Genomic DNA, 17,746 nt, shown 5'->3' with positions numbered 1-17,746 from the left:
GTGCCTCCAGAGGCTGATGCAGCACCTCTGAGACCTGTACTGCTCTCTGAAATTGTTCCTCTCTTCAGTGAGTGTGAAAGGAGCCTTCCCCAGATGCAGTTCTTAGTTTAATGTCTGTGGAGATGGGGTCCTGCATGTGCTTGCAGTCAGACCTGCAACCCAGAGACCCGCCCCCCGCTTTGCTGCAAAGAACAAAGAAGGCAAACAAGCTTCTGGGCCATCGGAAAGCCTGGTTTTGCCTGCTTGGCTGGGCACCCCCTGGCCAGTTGCTAATTGGGCACAAAGGGCTGCTAGGGAAGCTTACCGCCCGCTCCTCTCGGTATCCAAATGTCTTTGTGTTTGGATCAAGGGAGTTAGTAGCAAATCTGCCTGGCTTGGACCAGTCTATGTGATTTTCTTCCTGGTGAGAAGGGGGCATCTACTCCCCTGCTTACAGTAACATAACTGTGCTGGTTTTGGCTGGAAGGACATTGCACATTCATCAGGACTCGTTGGATCTTTCTATCCCTTATAGAATACGCATTGCTGAAGTAACTCCAGAAAAAGACACTGCAAAACAAATTAAATACCTATTTGTAGTATACTAAATCGTTGTGCTGAAACCGTTTCTTCCCCTTGGTGTTAAATTTGTGTGTTGTTATGGAGTAAAAGCCTATCACTGTAAAGTTGCTTCATGTGTTTTGTGTAGTATTTTAATTTTTTCTAGCAATATATCATTTTCATAGTACAATTAGTTTTTAGGTGCTGAACACCAGTGTCTGTGCAGTGTAAAACAGGGGGCAGTATAGAATTTTAAGTATTGTAGTGATTTGATATGTTAAAAGGAGCAGTTTAATGGAATATTGAATGTAGAGCAAATTTTATTAACTGCACGAACTGAAATCTGGAATTACTCTTCTGAAAACATTGCTATTATAGTCTCCTGCAAATTAGCAGCACTGGTTTTGTTCAGTTTTGTTAGTGATCTGTAACTCTATTTGCAGAAGGTTTAAATATGTCAACACTCTTACTTGTGTTTTAATATAAAAATAAATTTATTGTTAAACTATTAAAGAAGAATGCTAAAGAAAGAGTTGTCATTTTAACTGTGTTTATGAGAACATTTTCTTTTAATTTGCTGCTGTATTTTGCTGCTGCAGAGTAAAGGAATTTGGAATTAGTCCTTCAGACATTCCCTTCTCACAGGGTAGCAGCAGTCGCTCTGATCTCTCTCCTTCCTATGAGTATGACGACTTTTCTCCTTCAATCACCAGGTCTACTTCATTCTATACATGGACTCTTTATTTTTAAGTTTTCTTTTTGGCAATGTAATTTTACAGACCAACCTTTTATTAGTCCCCTTGCCTTGAGTCACACATACTTTGTTTTTATTTTGTTTGGCAGGTGATGGTTCTGCATGATCTGCAATCATCTTCCCACTATTTTGTTCACCCTCCTTAAACATCCACACTCTGTATCCAGGCTTGCTAGTTTCCTTCATACATTTTAAAAAAAAAATGGTGATGTCACTTTTGTACATTTAGTGGACCAAATCTGGCAAGTCTGTGTTTAGGGTAATTTGAATATGTCTAATTAAAAAAGAAAACAATTTTAATACATATATTTTTTTGAAACTTTTCCTCACTCCAAACATGAATGAAATACAGTTTCCATTGTAGTAAATATGTGCTACTTGAAAAAAAATTTTCCCCTTAAAAAACTGAAGAATGTGTTCTAAATCTTACTATACTTGCAGACTTTGATGTGTCTGTTTCATAAATGTTCTTTTAAATGCTCTTTTTTTGGACAGAATCGTTATCGATCTTTTAAACTATTTTCATGCTACTAGAGCCTAACATTTTAATAAGATATTTTTACCTTTTAAATTATTTTAATTAAAGAATCTATTCATTCTCTGGGGTACTTGGTTGCAAATTATTATTTTTTTCAGAATTCTTGGTGGATTTGCTTATAACAGCTAATGGGGTACTGATTGACTAATTTTTTTAAAGCACAATTGTGTGCACAGAAAAAGAAAGATGGTCATGTTTAGGGTGCTGAATGAACTTTTCTTTCAAATATAATTCATTGTTAAGGAGTTAATATTGAAGGTTTGGAGATTTTTGCCCTCTTAACAGTTAATGAGTAGTAAGATTTCAATCAAAAAATGCCTCTTGCTAGAAGATGGACTGTAATCCACCTGCAATTAGTTGAAATTCAATGGTCTATGCTTTTTAGGAGTTGGACTAACATCTTTTTGTCACTGAAAGTATATTAAATTTGTGAAGCTGACATCATCATCCTTATTAAATGTATTAAATTGCGCATAAACCCATAGAGCTTTATTTTTGGTTGTGACTCTTTTGCACAGGAAGTTACTCATTTACAAATTAAATATTTTCTGATTGTAGGGTGAAGGGGCTGAAGATTGGTCGTCGTACTGCAGAAGATATCCGTCCCACTGTACACCATGCTCCCAATCAGATCGATGACTTAGAGACACGGTGTGGTGTGGGGAGCTCTCCTCAGAGAGATGATCTCAAACTGCTTAGTGAACAAAATGTGAGTGGTTTACAGCATTACATGGTGTTGCGTTAAAGGGTAAAGAAGTTTGGCAGAAAATAAACCCCCTTGCATTCCAGCTTATCCTCAGATGTCAGAGGGGCTGGGGGCGACTAGCTTTAATTTCTGAGTGATGTCCAATTCAACACTATAAGTCCAGTCGTGTTCAATATGTTGAACTATCACGATGATGGATGCACTAATAGCGTACTGCACTCTCAGCTTAGCTGCGTTCAATGCACTAGAATTACCAGACTTAGGGAGTTTGGTTGCGTTAACAAACTATCACGACTAGATTAATGAGCAGCGCAGTTTATTAAAGCAACAGTACAGGTTCTTTTGGATTGCCGGTGATAAATACACTATCTGCAAAGCACATGCAAATGATAATACAGTTGACTACAAGCACACTAAATTATGGAAAAACTCTATAGAGATTTCTAAGTTTCCCAGGGAAGCACTCGGTATAACCGAGGGTTCAAATCTTACCCAATAGGCATCCCTATGGGGGGGAAGAGAGGTTCAGCCCATTCACTGATCCCAGAAGTCAGCGCTGTCCTCCCGATTTGTCTACGATGGTATCTTCCCTAATATTCCTCCTCTCTTAAGCCCTTTTATATTTTCTTATTTTTAGGTGGAGCTTGAGTGACTCTAGTCATACATACCTTTACTTTGATTGGTATAAAGTTCTCTCTCTTTGCTTTTAAAGGTATATGCTAGAGAAAATTCAGAGCGCATGCTCAGTGAGGGGTGGTCGCACCTTGAAGGCGGGTAGTTTTTTGGGATGGAGGTGTGTTTTGGTATTATAATGAGATTATAATGAGCAAAGTTCACCCAGAGAGCATGATTTAGCGTGTCACTACTCCAGAACTGGGCACTTATGATATAAATCAGAAGTAAAAGACAATAGCATTGACAGAACCCCCATTATTTCACCTCCTTGCTTCAGTGGATTCAATGCAGGCACCTTCCATTCTTGTTCCAGTAGTTCCAGTTCCCTATCCCTGCGATGATATCACAGAGCCTGGCCGCGGTGTCTCCACTCTGCTCCACCCTCCGTGTTGTTTCTTTTAGTCAGCATACCAAGCTCCCCTGGTGTTGCTAACATCTAAGGTTGCAGGTTATGTTGCTTAGGGAATTATTATGGAACAGATTGCTTGCATATCCACTGCATTCCACCCTGGAGTTTTACCTTCCCTTAAGGGGGAGGTGGGGTGTCATATTGATAAGTCACCTCCAGCAATCATTCCACACTTGGAAAGAGATGATGATAAATACAGTGGCAGAACAAATCCAGAGTAATGTGTATTTATAGCAATATCATTAAGTAGATACAGCATGCCCCTTCACCTTTTCACTTTATGATATTATGTTCATTCCCATACACAAAAAAAAAAAAGGTTCCTTGAAGGGTGAGAGGAGGAAGTTCTACTTTATCTTCCTTGCTGATTAGGGCTTTTAATGTCTAGGCAGGGTCTGCTCTAGGCTCTCACGTTTTTTAGTGTGCATTTTTTCCAGTATAGCTTCATCTCTGACTAGGTAGTTAAAGTAGCCTGGGAAATGCGTCCATTTTATTTAACACTCTTGTTTTTGACCATTACTTTCCCTGCATGCAATACCTGTTTCAAGCGAGTTTGCCTTTCTCTGCATTTATAAATCTGGTTACCCATCATTCCTCTTCCCAACATCCTGATTCAGTCAGCGGCGAGGCCAGCAGCGGCAACGGTAAGTCGGAGGCTAAGCGCTAGATTGAGGCAGACAGGGAGGTTCCCGAGGCCCAGGAGCACTGGGGAAGAGCGGAGGGACCCGGCCAGAGCCGGCGGCTCTCGCGAGAGAGGCGGACGCGGCGTGGGCGTTGCCGGGGCAACCGCGGGAGATTTGAACGGCCCTGAGGAGCGCCAGCGACCGGGAGCGCGGCGAACAGGGCGTGGCGGGGCAGTTTGCACAGGCAGGGCGTGCAGGTAGGGCGCAGCCCCCCCTCTTCCCAGCTCGATAAGGCTACTCAAGTGGTGAGTGTCGGCCCAGAGGGAGACCCAGGTATGGTTGCCACTCGGGTGAAAGCCATTGTTAGGAAAAACATGGCGACGCATTCAGAGGTCCCATGTAAACATGCAGCTGTCCAGGTCTCTGGCTGCAGGGAGTGCCTGAGTCTATCGGAGATGATGGAGGTCAGCGGGGACACCTCTTGTGTGAGGTGTGACCAGGTGAGTGATCTGCTCAGCCTGGTGGCAGAGCTGAAGGAGGAAGTGGAAAGGTTGAGGAGTATCAGGGAGTGTGAGAGGGAGATAGATTGGTGGGCCCACACCCTGCCATCCCTGAGGCAGAGGCAGCAGATGGAGGCTCCGCAAGAAGCGGAGGATCCCCTGCCCTCCTGTCTCCAGGCAGGAGGGTGACGTGCGGAAACGGACTCCACAATCAGTGAGATTGTAAAGTAGGTATGTTTATTCAGCGCTGGGCAGCTCGGGGGGTAGTCCCACCAAAGTCGTGCACGCCTGACGCGGCAGTTCGCTTCAAATTTATACAGTCAAGTGTTACATATACATGGAGTTTCGCAATACGCCTATACATAGGCATGCTCTATCCCCGCTTCATATTAAAATTAGTTCCAAAAGTCACAAGGCCGGTCTTGGCTGGTTTTTGGGGTGGACTGCTGCTTCTTATCAGGGACTATCTCCTGCCCCAGCCAGCCTCAACAATGCAAACATTAAGCATCACTTCTCATCCTCTTGGGCCAACAATGCAAACATTAAGCATCACTTCTCATCCTCTTGGGCCATGTCTACCTCTATTGAAATTTCTTTGACTTCATTATAAGCTAGATAATTATTAAACAGTTCTTATCTACATCCATATATCTACTATATCTACTAAGGTTCCTTTGGCTCCCCGTTTCAGTCCCCTCTTTTCTAGAAAATAGTAAATTCTTTTACTATATCCAACTCTAGTACTTCTAATGCATTGTTTCCCTATCTAGCATTCTTTCAAAATATTTATTGGACTCGAGTTTTCGTCGCAACTGATTCTTTTTCCATTCGCTGTAGGAATCTCCTGTGCTTTGGAAACACCATAAGCTGCATCGAATTGTTGTACAAAGGATTATGAGCAGAAAAATGATTACTATTGCTGTCACAAACAGTTGTTTTGGCCATGTTAAATTTGGCAACCAGGAAGTTAGTTTTTCCCATATTTCAGAAAATCCCCATGATGTGTCATCCATAGTGATAAGATGTAACTCCTTAGAAATTTCCCAAATCTTTTCAATATCTGTCTCTACTTGCTGTCTTTCATTTAAATAGGCACAACAGCTTTGATTTATAAGTACGCACATACCCCCTTCCTTTGCGGTTAACATATCTAATGCAAGGCGATTTTGTATCGTTATCTTTGCCAAGGAATCAATTTCGGCTTGTAATTTTCCTAGAGCGTCAGCAGTAGTATTGGCTAAAGTCTCGACCACCGCTGATACATTGACTATTGCTTTTTCCAATTCAGATACTCCAAGCATTGGGAAAAGCCATTGTACCACACTGTGGAATGTGGTACCTCGTTCTATAAGAGGGTTAGAGGTTCTTTTAGTCCTCGTGTGGTGCCATGGGGATTGGAATATTCCCTGTAATTTTCCTAAGATAGGGAGTGTTTGTGGGTTTATTACTCCCTCTGTGCATTCTCCCCACCAATCGATAGGTAAACTCTTATGTGCCTCCCCGTTTGCACAAAGGTACCAACGTCCGTCAGGGAGATTACAATTGGACAGCTCCCGAGGAGGAGGAAGATAACAACTCCCTGTTAGATTTCCCCATCCTGTATTAGCTATCCCTGTAGAGTGTGATTCATTACATCGAAAGCAAGTTCCATTCAGTGTCCCAAGAAAACTAGAAGTGTTGGCATAATGGGGGCGCATCATTACGGGGTCTCCCCCTCTGCCTCTTTCCATGTCTTTTAATCTCCAAGACCAATTGTATCGATCATTATTATGTGGGTCTCTGCTATCCAGATCAAGTTTATACTTCACTATAGTTCTGGAACCATTTCCATATAAACAAGTATAGTTGGCAGTTCTATTCAATAGTGTTTTAGTGCTGTTTGTTCTGAGGGGGACACCAATAAATGGGAAGGTTTCTCCTTGTCTGGGTATTAAGGTACACATCCAACAGCTTGATACATTAATATCCTTTGCTAGCTCCTGGTTATATCTGACAAACAAGTTTTCATCCCACGCCTTACACAGAGTCCCCACAACTCCCCATATTACCGCGTAAAAACTAAATGTCCATCGGGTTTTGTGGTGACTTTCCATGGAGTTTTGGATGTCTTTTTCACTCTGGTGTGATGAATCCAAGCGTCCCGTTCCTTGATTCTGATTGCAGTAAAGGAGGTGAGTAGTACTTGGAATGGTCCTTCCCACTGTGGCTTTAGAGTTTTTTCTGTAAGAGACTTTATATATACATAATCCCCAGGTTGTATATTATGTACAGGTCCATCCAAACCTCTCCCTTGAGTCCCAGCCACATGCTTCCTGATTTTATTGAGCTGCTTACTCAGTGCTATCATGTAAGAGGTCACAATTTCGTCCCCAGCTTGCACAGACACCCCTTTCTGTATTTCATAGGGTCATCCATACAACATTTCAAAGGGGCTCAGTCCTTCTTTCGCCCTTGGTCTTGTTCGTATACGCAGAAGGGCTAAAGGGAGAGACTGAGGCCATGTCAAATTTGCTTCTTGTCCTAATTTCACAATTTGTTGTTTACTATTTTTGAGACAAAATGTGGTCCTCTGTCAGAGGACATGGTTGCTGGAACCCCAAAACGTGGTATTATCTCTTGCACTAATATTTTAGTTACCTCCCGAGCTTTAGCTGTTCTTGTTGGGAATGCTTCTGGCCAACCTGGAAAGGTATCAGTTAATACCAATAAATATCGATACCCCCCCCTTTTCTTGGAAGTTCTGTAAAATCAATTTGCCATTGTTGTCCAGGCCCATTGCCTTTTCCAGTCTGGCCCATTTCCGGCTTGGGGGTATTCTTAGGATTAGTCTGGAGGCAAAGATCGCATTGTTGAGTCACCTGTCTCACCGTGGTATATAAATTTCTAGCCACAATTTCTCTTATCAAATGATTATACAGAGCCTCTGTCCCCCAATGTCTTTTCCTATGCTCCTCCTGTATCAAATGCCACAGTAAGCAAGAGGGAATGATTAGTTTTCCCTGTGGGGTATGAGCCCACCCCTCTTCATTATATGACCCTTCTAAATCTGTAATAAGCTTCTGATCTTCCCTGGTACATTCTGGCTTACCTTTTAGGGAGATTTGTCTATCAGGCCTTCTATTTTTACCTTTGTTTTGGCCACTTGTTTTGCCTCTCTGTCCGCCAGTTCATTTCCTTTTTCCAAATCTGAGCTCACTTTCTGGTGTGCCTTAATATGCATAATTGCTACTTTCTTAGGGAGTTGGACAGCTTCCAGTAACTTCAGAATTTCTTCTGCGTGTTTGATATTTTTCCCCTGGGAATTCAATAGTCCCCTCTCCTTCCAACTTGCTCCATGTGCGTGTACAACTCCAAAGGCATATTTTGAGTCTGTATAAATGTTCACAACTTTGCCCTGGGCCAATTCCAGGGCGCGGGTTAGAGCAATTATTTCTGCCTTCTGTGCGGAGGTGTTCATGGGCAAAGCCCCCGATTCTATTACCTCTTGGCTGGTGGTGATGGCGTATCCCGCATGTCGATTACCATTTAGGATGTAACTGCTTCCGTCTGTGAACCAAGTTTCCCCATTTTCCATGGGGCTGTCTTTCAGGTCTGGGCGGCTTGCGTATGTTGCTTCGATGGTTTCCAAACAGTCATGATGTACTGGTTCTCCTGTGTTCCCGCTGAGAAAAGAAGATCTGGGAGTCCTAAGGCCGGGGCTGACATCAAAGCCTTTTTCAGTAGCTCAAAGGCTCGTTCGGTCTCCTTGTTCCACTCAAGGTGTTTCTGCTCAGTGGCTGTCAGCGCATACAGGTGTTTAACAAGCAGTCCATAATTATATTACAACAGCTTTCCCTCCTCAGATGGAGTTTCCCAGGATTCTAAGTCTTTCGCAAGCTGATTGCTGAAATTGGTAGGACTATTCTTAAATCCTTGTGGCAACACCGTCCAAGTGAGCTGGGTCTTTCGACCACTCTTGGGGTTTTCCCATTCAAATGCAAACAATTTTTGGCTGGTCTCATGGAGAGGGAGGCAAAAGAAAGCATCCTTCAAATCTAAAACAGTAAACCAAGTCAATTCAGGTGTTAATACAGTCAACAGGGTATATGGGTTCGCCACCTCCGGGTAAAGGTCTTCAGTTATCTTATTCACCGCCCATAAGTCTTGGACCACCCGATATGGCCCATCGGGCTTCCGAACAGGTAATATAGGGGTATTGAATTCAGATTCACACTCTTTGAGTAATCCCAACTGCAAAAATTTTTCTATCACTGGCCGGATTCCTTCTCTGTCTTCCTTCTTTAGGGGATATTGTTTAATTCTTACCGGCTTTTGGCCTTCCTTGATCCTAACTTCAACAGGTGGAGCACTTTTCACTCTTCCAGGTGCATCAGTAGCCCATACCCCCAGGTACACTTGGTTTAAGATGTCCTCATTAATGCTTCCTTCTAGGGGGAGACTGGTTAAGGTTAGGCTCAATATTTGAATATATTGCTGATCTTTTACCTCCAGAGTAATTTCTCCCTTTTCCAATACAATTTTTGCTCCCAATTGTTCCAACAAGTCCCTTCCCAAAAGTGCCTTTGGGGAGTTGGGCATATATAAAAATTTATGAATGCCCCACTGTTTTCCTAATTTATATTCTAAAGGTTTACAAAATATGCCTTTTCACTTTGGCCAGTCACTCCTTTCACCATGACATAATCATCTCCCAGGGGCATCAAAGCTTGGTTCAGAACCGAGTATGTTGCCCCCGTATCTACCAAAAATTCAACCTCTTGTTGTGTTTTCCCTAGCTTAATTATAACTAGTGGCTCCGCTAGGGTAGATTCCCCAGGTTCCCGTCAATCTCCCTTCACGTGGGCTACCGTTCTTCCTGTTTGAGCCCTCTGATCCTCCTTCTTGTTCTTTGGGCATTCCTTTTTCGAATGACCAAATTTCTTACACAAAGCACATTGATCCTTGCCGAGTCGGGGCAAGTCTCGTCTAGGCCCTCTTCCTCTTTCTTCCTGGATAACAGCCATTAATTTCCTTTGCCCCTGCCTATATCCTTCTTCTCTGTTACTAAATACTATCCATGCTTCATCCAATAATATTTCTAAATTCCTACCCTCTGTAGGGTGTAATTTCTGAAGTTTGCCCCTTATATCCCCTGTAGATTGACGCAAAAACAGGGAGACCAATTGTTGTACTCCTACCTCTGACCCAGGATCCAGCGGTGTGCTGCGGCGCATCCCTCAATCGATCCAGGAATTTAGATGGAGACTCGGAAGGACTCTGTTTGACTGCATATAAAGCTGACCAATTTATAGTTTTGGGGATTGCCCTCTCCATTCCTTTTGTAATCCAACCCTGATACCCCTGCAATCTTTCCATATGTGCAGATCTATTAATATCCCACTTTGGGTCTTGGAGAGGGAAATATTCCTTAATGTCCCCTCCTGTGATCTTATAATGATCTTCAGCTAGGTTCCCTGCTGTTTTTAAAATCAGCTGTTTCTCTGTCTCAGTCATATATTCCAATAATAGCTGTATATCCTTCCAATCAGGGTTATGCTGTTTTACAATAAATTGGAAATGCTTAGTTACACTTACCGGATCACTCCTATAATCTTTTGCCACCTTTTTCCATTCCCCTAGGTCAGCAGTAGAAAAGGGTACTTTGATTAACATCGTCCCACCATCCGGCCCCACCGCCTCTCGGAGAGGTGCTTGTAAAGCTGTTGAGGTAGTTTTCTTCCTAGTACGGGAAGATACAGGGCTGTCCGGGGGGGTTGGAGTTCTATCCGAGTCTGCATCCTGTTCCTGTGGTCGAGGGGGAGGCTTAAACAAATCAATTAGATCTTGTTCTGGTGCCTCATGAATTTTATTTGCCTTAGTACATCTTTGTCCAATACTACATGCCGAACAACACTGCCTCAGTTTACCTCTAAGCTCCTTGTTGTTTTCTTGCTCAAGTGCAAGCACCATGGGGTCCTGTGGGGGTACCATTCCACAGTCCCTTTGCCACTCCGGATGGTTTCGGAGGGTGAAAAACATGTCTGCATATGAAACCTCATCCCATTTTCCTTCTCTCCTTAAAAACAGCATTAGTTGTAATAGAGTATTATAATCTATTGACCCATTAAGTGACCACTTAGCATCACCTTCTAACTTATACAACGGCCACCATTGATTGCAATATTTAATAAGGTTCTTTTTATTTTCTGTACCTCCGGTCCCAACAATATCTTTCCAGTGGGCAATTACACAACCCAGAGGACTCTTCCTCAATATTCCCCCTTGATTGTTTCCCATTTTATAATTTCTCCTTTTAATAAGCTTCCATGCAAATCGTTTCTTACACCTCTTTATAGTCTTCTCCCAGTTGTCCTCCCACACGTCCTGAATTTCCGGGATTAAATTTTCCTTTCCACACACCAATTTCACTATTTCGGCTACCTTTCCAACCACAAACAGTCTCAACTGTGTACGTAGCCCGTCCCCTCTTATCCCAGGGAGTCCAAACCCGACACTCAGGGCATTCAATATCCCCTCCACAATCTATTTGCAACCTCTGTTTACACCACACACATTCCAGGACATATGAGGGCATACGCTCATTTCCTGCATGTAAAAGACACCATTCAAATACCCACATTTATGCGGTGCACCATACAGGGACTTTCTTATACCAACACAACAAAGTGATTAAGATAATCAAACTCAAAATTACAATTACAACGCTAACATATAAATTTAAGTTCCAAATTATCAGGGGATCACACTTTTGTTCATCTCCGGCCGTACCCCTTGTGGAGTTACGAAACTGTGGATCAGAACTCCACACACGCTCCGCAGCTGAGCTGCGTCTCTTTTCCTCAAACATTCAATTCACAGTTTTAGACATTTACACATTAACAAGCATATATACACATATAAATCTCAACATAACATTTCCACATACTCACACAAAATCTTTAACGTTAAATTTCCAAACATTCACATCATACAATCATCGCTCCAGTTGACAACCATTCAGCAGCTGCAAAAATGTACCAAGCGCAATTGCGAGGGGGTCCACTTACCCCAAAAATGTACCAAGCGCAATTGTGAGGGGGTGCGCTTACCCTTCTCCTGCCTCTTATATACCAGTCATCGACAGGTCCGTCCTGGCTCCCGATACTGGGATGCAGCGGTCACCCCGGATTTGCTCGATCTACCCCCAAGATCGCTGGCGGCCGCTCTATCGGTCAGCAAATCCCCCCTTGTTACCATACAGGGTACCCTCCTTGTCGTGGTTTAACCCCAGCCAGCAGCTAAGCACCACGCAGCCGCTCACTCACTCCCCCCCACCCAGTGGGATGGGGGAGAAAATCGGGAAAAAGAAGCAAAACCCACGGGTTGAGATAAGAACAGTTTAATAGAACAGAAAAGAAGAAACGAATAATGATAATGATAACACTAATAAAATGACAACAGCAATAATGAAAGGATTGGAATGTACAAATGATGCGCAGTGCAATTGCTCACCACCCGCCGACCGGCACCCAGCTAGTCCCCGAGCGGCGATTCCCCGCCCCCCACTTCCCAGTTCCTATACTAGATGGGACGTCACATGGTATGGAATACCCTGTTGGCCAGTTTGGGTCAGGTGCCCTGGCTGTGTCCTGTGCCAACTTCTTGTGCCCCTCCAGCTTTCTCGCTGGCTGGGCATGAGAAGCTGAAAAATCCTTGACATTAGTAGTCTAAACACTACTAGCAGCAACTGAAAACATCGGTGTTATCAACATTCTTCTCATACTGAACTCAAAACATAGCACCGTACCAGCTACTAGGAAGACAGTTAACTCTGTTCCAGCTGAAACTAGGACACTCCTCCCATACGGGGACTACGCTGCACGCCAGACGTCTCTGCGCGATTTACCAGCTGCCCCGGCCTGTACCTTTACAGGCTCCCTTTGTGACACATTCCGTTTGGTCCGCGGCTTCAGGAGGTCGTTGTCTGCTCCCGCGGTGAGCGGCTGGCAGCGGAGGCTCCTCCGAGGAAAGTGCTCGGGGCGCGCCGAGGGGCGTCCACTCCGCAGTCGGTCCCGCAGCCGAGCAGAGAGTCTCCTGGCTGGCTCGCCAAACTGACGTGCGGAAACAGACTCCACAATCAGTGAGATTGTAAAGTAGGTATGTTTATTCAGCGCTGGGCAGCACGGGGGGTAGTCCCACCAAAGTCGTGCGCGGCTGACGCGGCAGTTCGCTTCAAATTTATACAGTCAAGTGTTACATATACATGAAGTTTCGCAATACGCCTATACATACGCATGCTCTATCCCCACTTCATATTAAAATTAGTCTCAAAAGTCACAAGGCTGGTCTTGGCTGGTTTTTGGGGTGGACTGCTGCTTCTTATCAGGGACTATCTCCTGCCCCAGCCAGCCTCAACAATGCAAACATTAAGCATCACTTCTCATCCCCTTGGGCCAACAATGCAAACATTAAGCATCACTTCTCATCCTCTTGGGCCATGTCTACCTCTACTGAAATTTCTTTGACTTCATTATAAGCTAGATAATTATTAAACAGTTCTTATCTATATCCATATATCTACTATATCTACTAAGGTTCCTTTGGCTCCCCGTTTCAAGGGGACCTAAGAGATGGAGGGGAATGGGTACAGGTCCCTGCTCGGGGAGGCAGGCGAATCCGCTCCCGGTCTCCCTCACCTTCCCCGTTGCCCCTACTCAACAGGTATGGGGCTCTGGAACTTGAGGACCAGGCCAGTGAACATCAGTTTGTAGATGAAGCTCTATCTAGGGAGGTGCCTAGGCCCAGTCGGGCAGCCCCATGCATTCTCACATCCTCTGAAAAAGAAAAAGGAGGGTAATTGTCGTAGGCGACTCCCTCTTGAGGGGGACAGAGGGCCCAATATGCAGACCTGACCCATCCCACAGGGAAGTCTGCTGCCTCCCTGGGGCCCGGGTGAAAGACATTACCAGGGAACTCCCTGGTCTGGTTCGGACCTCTGATTATTACCCATTGCTGGTTGTGCAGGTTGGCAGTGATGAGATTGCAGAGAGAAATCCAAAAGCAATCAAAAGGGACTTCAGGGCACTGGGACGATTAGTAGAAAAATCGGGAGCACAGGTAGTATTTTCCTCAATCCCTTCAGTGGCAGGGAAATATACTGAAAGGAACAGGAAAACACACCTGGTTTAATACGTGGCTCAGAGGCTGGTGCCACAGGTGGAATTTTGGGTTTCTTGATCATGGGGAGGTTTACACAGCACCGGGCTTGGTAGCGACAGATGGCATCCAGCTATCTCAAAGGGGTAAGAGAATCCTTGCTCATGAGATGGCAGGGCTCATAGAAAGGGCTTTAAACTAGGTTTGAAGGGGGTAAGGGATAAAACTAGGTGCACCAGAGATGAGCCTGGGGGCAGCATGCCGATGTTAGGGGTGGATTCGATAACCCAGCTCAAATGCATCTATGCCAACGCACGCAGCATGGGTAATAAACAGGAGGAGCTGGAAGCCATCGTGCAGCAGGATAGATATGACGTAGTCGCCATCACGGAAACATGGTGGGACGACTCCCATGACTGGAGTGCTGCAATGGATGGCTACAAGCTCTTCAGAAGGGATAGGCAAGGTAGAAGAGGTGGCGGGGTGGCGCTCTATGTTAGGGAGTGTTTTGACTGTATAGAGCTACACGATTCTGATGACAAGGTGGAGTGCTTACGGTTGAGGGTGAGAGGGGAAGCCAATAAGACAGATATTGTGCTGGGAGTCTGTTATAGACCGCCCGACCAGGTTGAAGAGACGGATGAATTGTTCTACAAGCGGCTGGCAGTAGTCTCAGAATCGTGTGCCCTTGTCCTTGTGGGGGACTTTAACTTTCCAGATGTCTGCTGGAAATACAACACAGCAGTGAGTAAACGATCTAGGAGGTTCCTGGAGTGTATGGAAGATAACTTCTTGACACAGCTGGTGGGTGAGCCAACCAGGGGAGGAGCCTTGCTAGACCTACTGTTTACGAACAGGGAAGGACTGGTGGGAGGTGTGATAGTCGGAGGCCGTCTTGGGCTTAGCGACCATGAAATGATAGAATTTTCAATTCTTGGTGAGGCAAAGAAGGTGGTCAGCAAAACCACCACTATGGACTTCCGGAGGGCTAACTTTGGCCTCTTCAAGGCACTGGTTGAGAGAGTCCCTTGGGAGACGGTCCTGAAGGGCAGAGGGGTCCAGGAGGGATGGACATTCTTTAAGAAGGAAATCTTAATGGCTCAGGACCAGGCTATTCCCATGTGCCGCAAGTCAAACCGCCGAGGAAAGCGACCGGCCTGGCTGAACGGGGAGCTTTTGCTAGGACTCAAGAAAAAAAGGAGAGTTTATCATCTCTGGAGGAAAGGGCGGGCAACTTGGGAGGAGTACAGGGATCTGGTTAGATCATACAGAGAGAAAATTAGAAAGGCAAAAGCTCAGCTAGAACTAAACCTGGCCACTATTGTAAGGGACAACAAAAAATGTTTTTACAAATATGTTAACAGTAAAAAGAATCCCAAGGAGAATATCTTTCCTTTAATGGATACAGAAGGGAACGTAGCAACCAGTGATGAGGAAAAGGCCGAGGTACTTAATGCCTTCTTTGCCTCAGTCTTTAATAGTGAGTCCAGTCATCCTCAGGGTACTCCACCCCTTGAGCTGGAAGGTAAGGATGAAGAGCACAACATACCCCCCTTAATCCAGGAGGAATTGGTTGGGGACCTACTTCGCCATCTGGACACTCAGAAATCTATGGGACCTGATGGGATCCATCCAAGAGTACTGAGGGAACTGGTGGAGGTGCTTGCCAAGCCGCTCTCTATCATCTATCAGCGATCCTGGTCAACAGGGGAGGTCCCAGAGGACTGGAGGCTTGCCAATGTGACTCCCATTTATAAGAAGGGTCAGAGGGAGGATCCGGGGAACTACAGGCCTGTCAGCCTGACCTCGGTACCGGGGAAGATTATGGAACGGCTTGTCTTGAGAGCACTCACATGGCAAGTCCAGGACAAGCAGGGGATCAGGCCCAGCCAGCATGGGTTTACGAAAGGCAGGTCCTGCTTGACCAACCTGATCTCCTTCTATGACCAGGTGACTCGCCTAGTGGATGAGGGAAAGGCTGTGGATGTTATTTTCCTGGACTTCAGCAAGGCCTTTGACACTGTCTCTCATGGCATACTCCTTGAGAAACTGGCGTCTTGTGGCCTGGATAAGTGCACTCTTCACTGGGTGAAAAACTGGCTGGATGGCCGAGCCCAGAGGGTTGTGGTGAATGGGGTGAAATCCAGTTGGCGGCGGGTCACAAGTGGTGTTCCCCAGGGCTCGGTGTTGGGCCCTGTTCTGTTTAATATCTTTATCGATGATTTGGATGAGGGGATTGAGTGCACCCTCAGCAAGTTTGCAGACGACACCAAGTTGGGGGGAAGGGTCGATCTGCTTGAGGGTAGGGAGGCTCTACAAAGAGATCTGGACAGGCTGGATCGATGGGCTGAGGCCAATCGTATGAAGTTCAACAAGGCCAAGTGCCGGGTCCTGCACTTCGGTCACGGCAACCCCATGCAGCGCTACAGGCTTGGGGAAGAGTGGCTGGAAAGCTGCCTGGCAGAGAAAGACCTGGGGGTGCTGGTTGACAGCCGGCTGAACATGAGCCAGCAGTGTGCCCAGGTGGCCAAGAAGGCCAATCGCCTCCTAGCCTGTATCAGAAATAGTGTGGCCAGCAGGAACAGGGAGGTGGTTGTTCCCCTGTACTCAGCACTGGTGAGGCCGCACCTCGAGTACTGTGTTCAGGTTTGGGCCCCTCACTCCAGGAAGGACATTGAGTTGCTGGAGCGTGTTCAGAGGAGGGCAACCAAGTTGGTGAGGGGCCTGGAGCACAAGTCTTATGAGGAGCGGCTGAGGGAACTGGGGCTGTTCAGTCTAGAAAAGAGAAGGCTGAGGGGAGACCTTATCACTCTGTACAACTACCTGAAAGGGGGTTGTAGTGAGGTGGGTGTTGGTCTCTTCTGCCAGGTGGCTGGAGATAGGACAAGAGGAAATGGCCTCAAGTTGAGGCAAGGGAGATTTAGGTTAGATATTAGGAAAAATTTCTTTACTGAGCGGGTTGTTAAACATTGGAATGGGCTGCCCAGGGAAGTGGTTGAGTCACCATCCCTGGAGATATTCAAAAAGCGAGTGGACAGGGTACTTAAGGACATGGTTTAGTGGGCATGGTTAATGGTTGGACTCGATGATCTTGAAGGTCTTTTCCAACCTAAATGATTCTATGATTCTATGATTTTCCGTTTGGTTTGCGGACTGGCCACACTGGGGAATTATAAGGTGAGTGGGTCGGGATAATTATTCCCTGTTCCTGTAGCTCAGTTATTACAGGGGCAATCCCCTCTCTCACCCCTAAGGGCAAGGCATAGGGTTTCACATTGACTATTTTTGAAGGTGGGAGCGCAGGCGCTGACTGCAAAAGCCTCATCGAAGCCGCAGGGAGTCCAAACTTCCATTCCCTCGCCTTGGAGTCTATCCACGCTCTCCCTTTCAATAAGTCGAGACCCAAAATGTTTGTTGGTAGTGGTCCCAATATCATTATAGTTTCTGTCACAGTCTCATCTGGCAACCAGCACTTAACTCGAGCAGTTGCCTGAGGCTGAGAGCTTCCAAATACATCGGTTACCCAAATTTGTTTCTTGTCAGCAACTATGCCATTGCGATTAGCAACATCCATCCGGAGAGCTGACATCTGAGCACCCATATCTACCAAAAATGTGACTGGGGTCCTAAAGGGGCCGAGGGAAAAGGTAGTTAAAGGTCCCCTTTATCACTTTCTGTGAGCCTTCTCAAATGCACCCACTGGCCGTCCCCCGGCTCACTTGTTGGGAAACGGCGGAGGGGGTTTCCCGACTCGGGGACATCCAAATCAATCAATTCAGCCCCCCGAGGACCAGACAGGGTTACGTTTCTGGGTTCCCGGGATGGGGGAGAAAGGCCTTTAATCTTTGAGGGAGATAGGGCCCCTT

The 17,746-nt window shown here is 45.6% G+C and overlaps 1 protein-coding gene across 6 annotated transcripts in view; it reads left to right on the top strand.

Moving 5' to 3' along the window:
- The window catches only part of LOC121232873 (kinesin-like protein KIF2A), a 76,524-nt gene extending 73,921 nt beyond the window's left edge, over window positions 1-2,603 (top strand). For 2 of the 6 annotated variants that reach the window (XM_041121363.1, XM_041121365.1), the window contains exons 17-18: window positions 1,140-1,253; window positions 2,391-2,603. In XM_041121363.1, coding sequence (XP_040977297.1) covers window positions 1,140-1,253; window positions 2,391-2,577 — 301 coding nt within the window. In that variant the 3' untranslated portion in view covers window positions 2,578-2,603. The remainder of the gene's footprint in view (window positions 1-1,139; window positions 1,254-2,390) is intronic. The other 4 variants (XM_041121367.1, XM_041121366.1, XM_041121364.1 and 1 more) reach the window with 3 other exon arrangements.
- Window positions 2,604-17,746: the final 15,143 nt, after the last annotated feature.

Source organism: Aquila chrysaetos (assembly GCF_900496995.4).
Source record: "Aquila chrysaetos chrysaetos chromosome W unlocalized genomic scaffold, bAquChr1.4 W_unloc_1, whole genome shotgun sequence".
In the NCBI taxonomy this organism is placed as follows: Eukaryota; Metazoa; Chordata; class Aves; order Accipitriformes; family Accipitridae; genus Aquila; species Aquila chrysaetos.
This window is presented reverse-complemented; position numbering and strand designations above follow the sequence as displayed.